Source organism: Euleptes europaea, chromosome 1 (genome assembly GCF_029931775.1).
Source record: "Euleptes europaea isolate rEulEur1 chromosome 1, rEulEur1.hap1, whole genome shotgun sequence".
NCBI lineage: Eukaryota > Metazoa > Chordata > Lepidosauria > Squamata > Sphaerodactylidae > Euleptes > Euleptes europaea.
Window position 1 is genome coordinate 75,610,317 of NC_079312.1, and position 14,441 is coordinate 75,624,757.

At 42.5% G+C, this 14,441-nt stretch overlaps 1 protein-coding gene across 1 annotated transcript in view; it reads right to left on the reverse strand.

Annotated features, from left to right (window-relative positions):
- Positions 1–14,441, reverse strand: part of BSN (bassoon presynaptic cytomatrix protein) — a 253,495-nt gene that overhangs the window by 192,465 nt on the left and 46,589 nt on the right. Inside the window, exon 3 of the mRNA XM_056852460.1 lies at positions 5,270–6,112. Within this exon, the coding sequence (XP_056708438.1) occupies positions 5,270–6,112 (843 nt within the window). The remainder of the gene's footprint in view (positions 1–5,269; positions 6,113–14,441) is intronic.

Below are 14,441 nucleotides of genomic sequence, written 5' to 3' on the forward strand. Positions count from 1 at the left end.
AATTTTAAAGTGTTCACATTGTATTAAAAGATATGTAAAAAATTTAAAAATGTAAACATTTTAAAAAAACATACAATAAAAATATATTGCCGTCTTCAACAGTCAAAGATTGCTTGTATAAATAAAGAAAAAAGAGGGACATCTAACTTGAGGTGGTTTCACAAACCATATACTGTATCAAAATTTAATCCACTGAGAAATTCAGTGGTTGTACCACTGATGTGGAATGCATCACAAATTTTGGAAACTGGTCTTGCCACAAGATGCACTCTGTTGTGTATATCTTCAGGAACAACCCAAGCAAGGTGGTTCTTTTGCTCTTATTTTATAATTTCTGCATACTTCTCTTGAACTCATAGGACATGGCGGGGGTTGTTTCAAATCCCATCTCAGCCACAGGTGGTTTTATGCAAGCCCCTCTGTCTCTCAACACCTTTCTTACACGGCAGTTGGAAGAATTAGTGATACAGTATGTTATACACTGACAGCGCAATATAAATGCTAAGTATGATTCAGTGGCATCAGTGCCAGATTTATCTATAGGCTTGGCAAACTGAAGTCTTGGGCCTCAAAATCCAGGGGGCCTCCAGCCAAGGTGTATAATATTTTTTTCAATCACTACGGCATTCAACGATAACATCTTATGTTCTTTAGAGGAGGAATTGCGATATTTTAAACACCCGTCATCATCCTCGGCTTCACTGAATTTTGTTTAAAACACTCTTCCATCTTCCTCTAGCCGTGAGGGTGGGGGATTGGGAGGGGCCTCACAAATGGAATAGCCTAGGCCTCTCTTCATCTAAATCCGGCACTGAATGCCATGCTAAGCACCAGAGATCTTATTTAAAATTTTTCACAGGTACGATGGATAAGGTACTTAAAATCTTTTTGTCGCTCTATTTCTTTTTGCTGTCTGACTTATGGCGACCCCTGGTGGGGTTTTCAAGGCAAGAGATGTTCAGAGGTGGTTTGCCATCACCTGCCTCCGCGTCACGACCCTGGTATTCCTTGGAGGTCTCCCATCCAAATACTTGCCAGGGTCGACCCTGCTTAGCATCTGAGATATGTGAGATCAGGCTAGCCTGGGAGTCTCTAGCTTTCTTCAGATATGGGCCATTCTTGGTAGTTTCAGATTTAATGAAATACCAAGCTCTATTTGCCATATCCACCTAAAGGGAAGGACATTCCTCCAAGGGCTGTTGTTCCATAGGCTCAGCCCTCGCAGCTGCTCAAACCTGGAAGGAGCTGCCACAGAGTGCCTGTTGTCTGCCCCACTCCAAGCCTTTGGCGCTTATCCTCCATTAAGTTATGTAAGGCCAAATGGTATCTGTGTGCTTTAACAATGTACGAGTAGTCGTATTTTCATGATTTGAAATATCTGGCAGGTAGATGGGTACGTGGAATCAACGGGGTCTTTCTGTCTTATTGTCTTTTTTTTAGATTTGTAAGCTGTTTTGAGTCCTGCTTTGCAGGAGAAAAGCGGGTTAAATATATTTTTAAAAAATAAATGAAAGAAAGAAAACCACCTCCTCTCTAAGACAGGGTAGGGCTGTACCTGTTCTAAATGAGAGAAGCTGGACAGGGGCTATTCTCATGGATAAAGAGCCTTTCTATGCATCTTAACAGAATTCATCATTTCCCTAGAAGCCCGATAGACCGTAAGTAGGATCTGGGACAAAGACGCTGTTGTCACATGACCTACTGAAAAGGAGGATTGAGTTGCAGGAAAGATGCCCAGAGGGTCACTTTTCTGTTGCTTCCCTTGTCAGAGGGTCACGTGATCAGAATTAAAAAATATATGCATCTGACAACAAAGACACTACCACAAGGAAGTACATGCAACAATAGCATCTGTAAATCCTTCGCAGGACCCCGCGTTGTTTGTGCTACAGCTGACTAACACAGCTACCTTTCTGAATGTTTTTTTTAATGGTACACAACTTTCAAATAAGCCAAGTTAGGTCTGAGTTGTTAAATATATAATGACAGGGGGAAAATAAAACGGGTCAGCATTGTTTTGCTGCACTGTCCCTTTAACAGGCAATGTCAACACTTGTTTTAGCAACAAACATTAATTCAGTTTTCTGTAAATCTGAAACAAACAAAAGAACTTTGGAAGTACAACACAGTTTTCCTTTCCTTTTTTGTACACATGACTTAGATTGCCTATAGTGTTTGGTTTATTATTTATCAATCTTTAATTAACATTAGTTTACAGATGGTATAATGCTTATAAACAAAAGAAAAGCACACAGTAGTACAGTTATACCTGCTGTTTTTTGTTAGCATGGTAAGCGAATACATGCACAGACTCAACTGTCTGTTGAACATTAATTCTTGACTTTAGTAGAGGAAAATTCACAGGACAACAGTTGCACTTGGCTTTTGATAGCTTTGGAGAATTTTGAGTGTAATGAACTGGTCAGTGGAGTAGAACACCACAAGCACAAACCATATGACCAGTTATGAAGATTATTTTAACCTCCTTTACAGGACAAACTTTTACAAGACAACATGCATTTCTGCAGCAAAACTAGGATATCAGAACCAAATACATTTATTTTCAGTTTCCTACTTGCAAGTAGGATATCCAAATCTGCCTCCTACTGTGAGTGCAATATTGGGTGGTGGAATGGGCTTTGCCTTCTGGAAAGGGGTAGGGTTGCCAACCTCCAGGAGGGGGCTGGACTTCTCTTGGAATCACAAATGATCTTCAAATTACACAGAGCAGTACCCCTGGAGAACATGGCAGCTTTGTAGGGTAGACTTTATGGCCCCACATCCCTGCTGAGCTCCCTCTCCTCCCCAGATGATGTCCTCCCCAGGCTACATCCCCAAATCTCCAAGAATTTCTCAGGTTTTAGTTGGCAACCCTAGAAAGGGGGGCCTGGTGACTTCCCATGAAGAATAACATGCATTACATTACAGATCTTGCAAGCAGCTTCAGTCCGATAGGCCTGTTGTAAAGACTACGACAAGATAACACACGTGACACATTTTAAACTCTGCAACTGCTGTATAAGGCGAAGAATTACTGATATAACCCACACAGACATTTCAACTCAATTGCTTAAATGCAGCACTGTTACACTGTGTAGAATATGACAGCCATTTAACAGCAGCAGTTAAAGGAAGCCAGAAGTAGTTTAAAGTTGTGTGGGAAACATCTGCATGCACTTGAAATGTCAAGACAGAATTTTTCTTTTGGGAATGGAGAGACTGGATGGGGGGAATCTGCAACTTAGAAGCGGGCCAAGTAATCCCTTTTCTGTCCCAAGTAACAGATGCACCAGCAGTGAAGCACCTCATAGTCCTGCCACAGTGCTTCTTCAGTGCTAATTAGAGGCAGAAGGCAAGCCACTGCCCATCTACACCAATTCCCACAGCATCAAGAATTGGTACCTGCCCTTGATCTAGTCCTATTTTGTATAGCATGCTTGTAAGACCAACTCTGAAAAGGAGCTAGTGCAATAAGGTGAAGCAATCCCCAGATGTTCAAAGAAATATATGGTCCATGCCAAAAATACAAATAGTAGAATCCATATTATCCAAATTTCAGTTATCAATCTATTCAAATTAACCTTTTCTTCCCAAAACAATAGCAATCTACTTTTGTATAGTTTAATCCAATTTAATCAAAATGTCAGATTCTGAAAATATTTTATCTCATACGCTCTTCAGAGAAAGAGGTTTTACTGTACTTCAGAAAAGCAAAACTGTTCCCAAATGAGACCCTTTTCATATGAGTTGTATTTGAAATCTTTAAAATGAATCCGCTTACTACAGTGAGCTGGGAGTAGGGATGCCAGCCTCCAGGTGGGACCTAGGGATCCCTCGGAATTACAGCTCATCTCCAGACAATAGAAATCAGTTCCCCTGGAGAAAATGGCTGCTTTGGAGGATGGACTCTATGGCATTGGATCTCACTGAGGCATTGTATCTCTTGCCAGGCTCCATTCCTAGATCTCCAGGGGTTTCCAAACCTGAAGCTGGCCACCCTACCTCCCCCATCCCCCACTGGTGGCCACAGGGAACCTGGCAATCCTAACTGAGAGACAGGGATATTTTTATAGTCCATTCCTCCATCTTCTAACTTTCATTTTTTACAATGAAAATATGTCATCTTGAAACCAAATAAGTGTTTTAAACCATGTGATTTAGGCTCCCAGTTTTATCACTTGTAATTGTAGAATCCTTATCAAATGTTTAGGATATTTGACACTCCCAAATTTTGAACCAATTTCTGTGCCTCTTGGCTGGACTTATAAAGAGGCTGACTGTGTAATAGGGACAACTTTGTATAGCCATCTCTGTGCTATTGTAGTGTGTATATACGCATGCGTGTATGGGATCAGGATCATATAAGGGATCAGGATCTACCAGACCTGGAAAAGAATATAGTGCGTTATTTCCAAACAGTTATTAAGAGCATAACTACACCCATCTCCATAGCAAATGCATCATTCAGCACGGGATCCTCCAGGCACACTTTACAAAGCTGAGGCCTCGTTCCTCATCAAAAATGGTGGATACCTGCAGTTCCTTTCACGACCACTTTTCCTTTAAACAACAGAAACCCAAGCCCAGAATGTTCATTTAAAAACCTTTTTTCATCCTAAAGAACATGAAAGAGATACTAGCGTTGTGATACAGGAGTCTGGGTAGCTCAAGACCTTTCCCTACTTGCAGTTCCTTGGCCATAAGGACAAAGACTCACAAATCAAACTACATTCTTCATATCTTTGACATCCAAGAGTATCCTTCTTTTTGGTACCTGAAGCATTATTGCCAGTATCTATCCTGGTGAATTGTAAAAAAAACCCTGCCATTTCAATTTGTCAAAACCAAATGCAGCAGAACAGTAACAAAATCAAAAACACCTCCTCCTTCTTAGATATACTTAAACAATGTCTTTGTGCCAGAAACTGGATAATGACAGGTCGAATGCTGATGTCACTGCTTCCTTCTCAAGACCCCTCACCTTCTCACAGGATGAGAGTGCTTTACCCTTTTGTACTCAACAGTTTCTACCTTACTAAATGTGCAGGGAGGCGGAGACATGAAACTGCACAAATAACTTTCTTCAGTGCATTAGTTATCCTACCAGCATTAGTTTATAACTTGCTCCATCAAACCAACAAAACATACATTGGAGGTTATATTCTTCCACTCCTGGACATGCATTAATTTTCACCACAATATTGGTATCAAAAACAGATTTGCACTAAATGGAAAGAAAGGTGCCCAAACTCGTGAGAAACCTTCTTACCTCCACCAGATGAGGTGTTGGGTTGAATCCACACATGTTGCAGACCTGCTGCTTACAGGTTGTACAGGTATTATAGTTGGAGGGTTCCCCAGAGCCCACATTGATCTGTGCTTTGCAGAGGGGGCACAAGACCCTTTCTTTCGGCACATCCTTTGGCTTGATTACTTGTTCTGCTTTCGCTTGCTTTGCAGCTGGGACAGTTCCAGCCTTACCCTGCATTCCAGGTGCAGTGCCTGGGGCTTTAGGGCCAGCTTCTTTGCTGGCATCACTGAAGACAATTTTTGGAGGCACTTTGCCAGGGGACTGTTGACTTGGTGGGGCGGCCTCTGGCTGGACAGACATGAGTGTGCTTGCCTGGGTCAGGAGAGAAGCTCCAAATCCAAAGAGCTTCCCAGTGAGGCCCTCTTGGGGTTGCTCTTGTGCCCCAGCGCTGGGGGGAGGTGCTGGAGTCTTAGCTGGGGAGTCTCCCACAGTCTTTCTCTGATCAGTGGATGAAGGCTTTGCTTGCTGATGCTGAGGGGAAGATCTCACCACTTCCTGAGGAGCAGCAGGTTTTGGCTGGACTTGGCTGTGTGGTTCCCTCCGTGCTGAAGCTGCGGGTTGTTTGGGGGGCTCGGGCTGCATGACACCAGCACTTGGCCTGGGGCCTGGCTGCATAGTTCCTGGTTGTTTCTCTGGACCAGTTGCCACTTGGGGCTGTGGCTGCGGCTGTTTGGCTGGGGAATGGGAAGGGGAAAGAGAAGGGGAGTGTAGCTGCTGCTGGCTTTTGGAGCGAGGTGCTGTGGTCATGTCCATCCCCAAAGCTCTCTGCATCTGGCAATTTAAACATAACCATTCTTTCACCTAAAGACAAAGCAAACATAAACCAATGAGAATGTACATGCCATAGTCATCAAGCACACAGTCTCCTGTTCCTTATGGAATGTTACTTTTCTACTCAAAGGGCAAGGGCCATTACAGGAACAGAATTAATACATGTCTATAAGTTTCTTCTCCTCAAAAATATCGTGCTACTTAAGTAGTGTTAGGACCATTTATAGTCCTTTTGGCCACTACCACTATAATTTCAAGGCCTCTGCTGAAGTCTCTATTCCTCTAATTCATCCAGCACAAGTTTATCTGTATGGGCTGGTTCATACTTGGTGAGCCCTGCATGAGCACCTCAGAAGCCATGTTGGCTGATCTGCCAGCAGGGTCACAGTCACACTGCACTAGTTGTGGGAACTTTTTCAAACTGTCAGAATCAGGCATATCAACCTATGTGGAGGCTTCAGTTCACATAAGCAGCATCTCAACGTGTACACAGCCCAGCTAGAAGCTCACTAGAAGCCTCATGAGAGCCAGCGTGGTAGAGTGGTTAGGAGCGTTAGACTCTAATCTCGAGAACCAGGTTTGATTCCCCAATCCTCCACATGAAGCCTGCTGGGTGATCTTGGGCTAGTCACAGTCCTCTTAGAGCTCTCTCGGCCTCACCTACCTCACAAGGTGTCTGTTGTGGGGAGAAGAGAGGAAGGAGATTGTAAGCTGGTTTGATTCTCCTTAGGGTTGCCAGGTCCCTCTGTGCCACCAGTGGGAGGTTTTTGGGGTGGAGCCTGAGGAAGGTGGGGTTTGGGGAGGGGAGGGACTTCGACGCCATAGAGTCCAATTGCCAAAACGGTCATTTCCTCCAAGTGAACTGATCTCTATCAGCTGGAGATCAGTTGTAATAGCAGGAGATCTCCAGCTAGTACTTGGAGGTTGGCAACCCTAATTCTCCTTAAAAGCTAGGGAAAATCAGCACATAAAAACCAACTCTGTTTCTTCTTCTTCATGTGCTCCCAAGAGGATCACAGACAAGTCTGAGTCAACATTATGTTTAATGGCCAGATTCCGCTTAGTGTACTCCAACTCAGTGTTGCGGCTTATCTGATAAACCCTGCTAAGTGAAGGACCAGTCAGATAGCAGTGTGTACCCCATGTTGCCTGGGAACACCGCTATTGTTTGACACTTTCTGTGTTCCACAGCTTTGAAAGATGGTAAGTGCAGCAGCCATGCAGAGACAAGGAGGTAAAGCACAGCCTTCCTCATCCTCACTAGACATACAGTCGACTGAAAACAAAACATACTTTCACTCCATAAATGTGCAGCCCCTAGATACAAAGTGAAAGTAGCGACATGCCTCGCCTAAGTGCTAACAAATGAAACATTCTCCCCAAGAGATACATACCCAGTGACACAATAATATCTGAATCAAGTTAATTAAAGAGGCTTTATGGGAGCTGCAAGTCGTTTGATTCTTGGAATCCCCAGGATACCATGCAACTGTATAAATATTAATATATAACACACAGTTTGCTGAATAATCACAGTTCTTCACAAACTTGAATTTTTGTGAAACAAGCAATTATGGTCTTAAAAAGTAAGACCCACAAACAGCAAAATAACGGCAGAGAACTTCAGGACTCTTATTGAACCAATCACAGTGTTATCAATGCATACAATTTCTCTTTTACCCAACAAAAACACGCTCTTTCAACTCCATCTATTCTCCCTGAATTTACTCTCTTTTTATCCTATTGACTGCCAGCCCTCCTGACATGGAATCTTATTCCCAAACTGAACAAGTTCATCCCCAAATACAGCTATGACACCTGGCAGCTGGTAATCTTGTGCACTGCTCTTTAGAAGAGATGTGTTGAGGAAGCATTGTATTAAGTACCAGGTACACATTCAGAGGGTGGTTCCCCACTATAATCGTTGCTCAGTTAATCCTTTTCTGCATTCAGATGCAAGCTGAATGGAAATGGGGTTCCACAAAGACCTTAATGAAGAACTATATTCCACAAACAAATCTAACCCTGCCAGCAAGAGCCTATTATATGCCTACTTAGAAATAAGTCTCCTTCAGCAAAGGTCCTGCATCTCCCAGCAATTTCCTTTTTGTTGTAGGAGAGGGGATGTGACTCTGTGGTAGAGCATCTGCTTGGCATGCAGGAGGTCCCAGGTTCAATCCCAGGCATTTCTAGTGTGTATGTGTGTGTGTGTGTGTGTGGGGGGGGGAAATCTGGAAGTTAGTGATATGAAAGATCTCTTTGCCTGAGAAATCTAGAAAGTTGCTGTCAGTCTGAGTAGACAATACTGATCTTGATGGGATGAAAGGTCTGATTCAGAATAAGGCAGCTTCCTGTGTTCTGTTGTTTTGAGACTAATTATTTACTTCCTGTTCTCTCAAGGATGGCCTGTTATCTCTCTGTACTCATGAATCAATGGTTATCAGTTTTTGTTCCCTTGGTGGGGTGGGAGGCTTAGCCATTGTTAAACCAAAGTCACTGGCTCATTTTTAAACTTATTTATGACTGTGTTAGCACAATTTGGGATAGCCTGGCACGGCAATAGAGTTTTCACTTTTAAAAATTGCCACACATCAAATTTGAAAAAAGGCAGAAATACAAAACAGACAATACTAGAATGTGATGGGACAACTATGATCCATGTGGACTGTCCATAAAAAGCTGTGTGAACAAAATCACAGCAAATGCAGACTAAATAATTAGGGTGAAACAAAGGCCATTTTTGCATGGTCAGTTTTGATGCTCACTCACAGCTCTTTTTTAAAAAGCGACTTTAAAAATGCCTATTCATGGTCCAGGCACAAAAGGAGAAATTCCAACCCCCACTTGCCTGCTCCTTTGTTCCTGTTTGCATAGCCATTAGCATGTGCATAGCTAACACGCCGCTATTGTTTTGCATAGTTCCTTCAGGGGATTCTTCTCGGCTGCGGTGGAGCAAACACAAAAGGTCATGTTATAGGGTCTCTTAAGTAATGCGAAGCAGGTATGCGCTGGCTTCCCAGTCACTTCCGGAATGACGGTTCAGCGTGAAAAATTCAAAAAAATATGCAGGGCAATTCAGCCCGGAACGCGCTGCTAATTACCATGCAAAAACGACCAAAGAAAGACTAAAGTCACACAACACATTTTGGGTCCTGGAATTCTGAAACTGTTAAAATGTTAAAATGTTGGTGCAGAGGCATAAGGCATGCAGATAATTCTGAAACTGTTAAAATCTTGACTCCCTGTGTAACTGGTCATAATTTCAACACAAGGGGTTCCAAGTCCGCACTTGGCATTGAGCAATGTGTATTCCAGTTCTTTAAAAAACAACAATGACCTAACGATGTGGAAATCGTAACAGAATCCAGACATTTTAGCTTCTACTTTCCATGGCTCTGAGAGGTTGTAGGCAGCTCCTCAGAGAAAGAAGGTCAAGTGCACCCTTTCTGATCTACACCAAGAAAACAAAGCAAATAGTTTGTATTAGTCCACAAAGATATGTAACAGAGATGGACCAGAAGTGTGAATCAGAATACAGCAAAGTCATAAATTCAAGTGAATGATATATAATGTGTATATCTTTCTCCTGAAGTCTGGAATATCCAGTGGCTGATTTTATGGTGTTACAAAATAACTGTGTGGCATTGCAAACGGGATGGGCGAGGAAGAGAGAGCACAGAGTGGGAAAGGCTCTATTATCTCTCTGCTGTCAAGACAACCTCTGCTAGATATACGCAAAGCAGAAAGGAGAGTTCTCTGTGTTTTACAGTACACAACCACATCTGTGTGCCATAAGCGTCTGCCATGCAATTGGTGGCCCCGCTGTATACCAATCTTTGAAATAGCGCACTTATCAGAGATGCTTCAAATACACACTGACACAGCAGCTAGTAATTGCTTTACTTAGCAGGAAAGCTACAAAGGCTGTACTAAGACAGCAGCACCGGGGGAGATTGAACTAGATGTTCTGACTCAAAGTGCTGTCAGAGAATCTAGTCTGTTACCCATCTGTACAAACACCCCTCACTGCTCTACCTGACAACTGTGTTTTGGCATGAATTTAAACCTACACAGAGAGAAAGGCAAGGGTGCAGAAAAACAGCACAGATTTGGTGCAGAAAAACAGCTGGTACAGAAACAGAGCAGTACCCCTTCCCCATTCACTTTCTCCACTCTAAATGGGCTCTTCCTAAAGCTGCTTTTCTTCAGAAAATGTGGCCATCAGGCTATGTTACAAGCAATTGTGCACAATTTGTAATTTGCCAGCAAGAACTTTATGAGGTTTTAAGAAAAATGCTATACTCTTTCCCCCCATCTTCATGTTATTCTATACATTTGAGGAGTTCCATTGACAGATGCCTACAACTAATTAAATGCAGATCTCACTTGCACATCTCTACCACTATGATCCTCTGCATATTTATTCAAAAGTAAATGCCCCTGAGTTCAATGGGGTTTGCTCTCAACGCTTGTGTTAAGGCTGCAGCCTAAATCAGCCTTTCAAACAATCAAGGTTATAGACCCATCCCTAATTAAGCCATCCCTAAGTACTCAGACTTCCTGAGACTGCGTTGTTTATGAAAATATTCTCAGAATCATCCAAGAAATGAAATCACTCTTTAAAAAAAACAAAAAAACTAATGTACCCACAGAAAATAATTCCTACTAACCTTAATTTATAGTTGCGTAAGGAAGGTCTTCTCTCTCATTTTCCAGCACTAACAGCAGAATTAAACCCAACACATTCCCAGTCTCGTTCTTTACAGTAGGACATTCTTCCCCTCAAACACTATGGGCAGAAATCAATCTTACAGGAGCTAAAGAAAAATAATGTTCCAGAAAAATACCACTAATGAAGGGTTTTCATAGACACCAAGACACTTCTGTTATCTGAGGGCAGGTCTTCCAATCAACGTGATGAACTGTCATTTGCAACTGGCAAAACATTCCTCCAATAACCCAGCCCAAGGCAAAGGGACAATCCTTCCAGTTCATTAAGAAATAATTCTTGTGTGATTTGATGCCTTGCTAGACCCAGTTTAGATGTTCTTTGTTCTCCAGCTACAGGAAAAGACTGAAAGGTCTAGGAGTGTGGGCACACACACAATTCTTTCTTCCCTGCTTTGCAAGCAAGACATACAAATCTTTCCACAGGCTTTAGCCTTTGAAACCAAAACATAGGAGTTCTTCCCTTTTGTAAAAGTAATGATAATAATAACTAAATTCGTTATTAACTAATTGCAAGTTAAGTTTGGCATTACTCTGCTACATCAAGACAACAACATTGAAGATACTTTTTTTCTGTTGTGTAGAAAGAGCCACGGAATATACATGCAAATAAACAAGAAGCCTCGTGGTCTTGAGAAGTCATTCTTTGTCTTTTGCAGAATTAAAATAGCAACTTGAGAGCTGGGTGGCCTGAAGGCAACAAGGATCACTGGTACTCAAAATTGATTTCATTCACTGGTACCTTAAGCCTGAAGCAGAAGAAACACATAAAGAAGGTAGATTCTTGTACAGGGAGGTAGAAGGGGGAAGTTTAACCACAGGGTGCAGTACTGATGCCATTCACAATAGATAGTACACAGTAGAAAATAGACCACTCTGTGAAAACAGCCTTACATTTCATTGTGTCAGAACATGTCATTCTCAAAACCATCATACAAAGCAATGTAGTCCTTGTGCTCCTTAGAATCAAAGAATCACTGAGTTGGAAGGGACCACCTGGGTCATCTAGTCCAACCCTCTGCACAATGCAGGAAATTAACAACTACCTCCCACCCCCACCCCCAGTGGACCCCCCCCCCACATTCCATGCCCAGAGTAGCAACAAAAACCCCTCTAGGATCCCTGGCCAACCTGGCCTGAAGGAAATTGCTTCCTGACGCCAAAGTGGAGATCAGCATTACCCTGGGCATGTAAGAAAGGGCCATGACAGCCAAGAACTGACGCAACCCTTCCTGCCCTTCCTCCGATGATCTGCCTAAATTCACTGAATCAGCATTGCTGGCAGATGGCTATCTCTGCTTAAAAACCTCCAAAGAAGGAAAGCCCACCACCTCCCAAGGAAGCCTGTTCCACTGAAGAGCTGCTCTAACTGTCAGAAAGTCCTTCCTAATGTTAAGCCGAAAACTCTTTTGATTAAATTTCAACCCGTTGGTTCTGGTCCCAACCTTCTGGGGCAACAGAAAACAACTCCCACCATCCTCTATATGACAGCCCTTCAGGTACTTGAAGATGGTTATCATATCAATTCTCAGTCATCTCCTCTCCAGGCTAAACATACCCAGCTCCTTCAACCTTTCCTCATAGGACTTGGTCTCCACATCTCTCACCATGTTTGTTACCCTCCTCTGGACACATTCCAGCTTGTCTACATCTTTCTTCAATTGTGATGCCCAAAACTGAACACAATACTCTAGGTGAGGTCTGGCCAGAGCAGAATAAAGCGAGAGCATCACTTCACATGATCTGGACACTATACTTCTGTTGAAACAGCCCAAACTTGCATTTGCTTTTTTAGCTACCGCATCGCACTGCTGACTCATGTTCAGTGTACGGTCTACTAAGACCCCTAGATCCTTTTTGCACACACTACTGCCAAGACAAATCTCCCCCATCTTATAATTATGCATTTGATTTTTCCTACCTAAATGCAGAGGTTTTTTTCATTTATCTCCATTGAAATTCATTTTATTAGTTTTAGCCCAGTTTTCCAGCCTGTCAAGATCATCCTGTGTCCTGGCTCTGTCTTCTACTGAATTTGATACCACTCCCAATTTACTATCACCTGCAAATTTAAAAAACATCCCTTCTATTCCTTTATCCAAATCATTTATAAAGATGTTGAACAACACAGCGCCCAGGACAGATCCCTGAAGCACTTGTTGCTCCTCCCCAAGAGGATGAGGAACCATTAACAAGCACTTTTTAGGTGTGATCTGTCAACCAGCTACAGATCCACCTAACAGTAATAGGATCCAAACCACATTTTATCAATTTGTCAACAAGAATATCATGTCTGAGGAAAAGCAGGAATTGAGCAGTTCTGCCCTCTCATCATCAACTGTTACAATTTCCCTTTCCTGTCACCGCAATGGGCCTACCATTTCTTACTCTGAACATAACAAAAGAAGCCTTTTTTGTTGTGTTTAGCATCTCTCACTACCCTAAGCTCATACTGAGCATTAGCTTTTATAACACTTTCCCTACAAGCACTGGTTATTTGTTTATATTCATCCTTGGTTATTAGGCCCTCCTTCCATTTCCTAAATTAATCTTTTTATTTCTCAAATTTTTAGAAAGCCTTATGCACCTTTGCTTCTGCAAATCCTACTATATGCAAGAACTCTCAAGGGCATCCGTTTATAAACAGTGCTACTACTTCTATGTTTACCAGCAAATAGCCTTCTGTGACACCACCTCTGGGTTTTGAAACTTCTTACTGAAAACAACATGCATTTGGGCATTCAAATACATTCCTCAGCACCCAGTGCAATGTTCTTCTCAGATTGGTGGTGGAAAGTGCTGTCAAGTTGCACGTAATGGCAACCCCGTCGGGTTTTCAAGGCAAGAGACATTCACAGGTGGTTTGCCATTGCCTGCCTTGGTGCAGCGACCCTGGGTTTCCTTTGTGGTCTCCCATCCAAACACTCACCAGGGACAACCCTGCTTAGCTTCCAAGATCTAACAAGATCAGCCTAGCCTGGGCTATCCAACTTCTCATTTTACTCCATAGTAAACTATATACGTCAGATTTAACATCAGAGTAATCCTGTTGGAACCCAGTCGAGTTAACGCTGAAATCACGTATGACATTTAAAATGCTTAATCACTCAGGATCTCCCGTCTACTTCATTGAATGCACATTACCACTGCTCACAAGTTATGTTTTCCCACTAAGGCTGCTTCTGCACACGAGCGATTCCCTGTTTCCCTCCCTCTGATTGCTGCTGCAAATGCAAAAGCATTTGCAGCGGAACAGAACCTTCACATGAAAATTTCTTCATGCTTTCCCCTCCTGCCCATCATTCTCATTGCCAATGGCAGACTTTGTGCTGTGTTTTTTAAAAGAAATTGGTAGCAGATACCCTAGTGATAGGCAAAAAGGATACCAGAGTTGGAAGAGGGGATGGTGGACAGAGAAATGATACAGAAATCCATTCCTTCCTGCCTATACTTTCCCCATCCTTATTTTTAGTATGGGCTTTTCAGCATGATTTTTTTTCAGTTCTGGCTCCATACTGCTTCGGTTTATCCCCTGATTTCTGCATACCTTTTCATGCCTTTCACTTCAAGTCCCTTCCAGCCCTCTTTTTTTAGATGACTTTTTCCAGGGTTTTTTTTAGACAACTTTTAT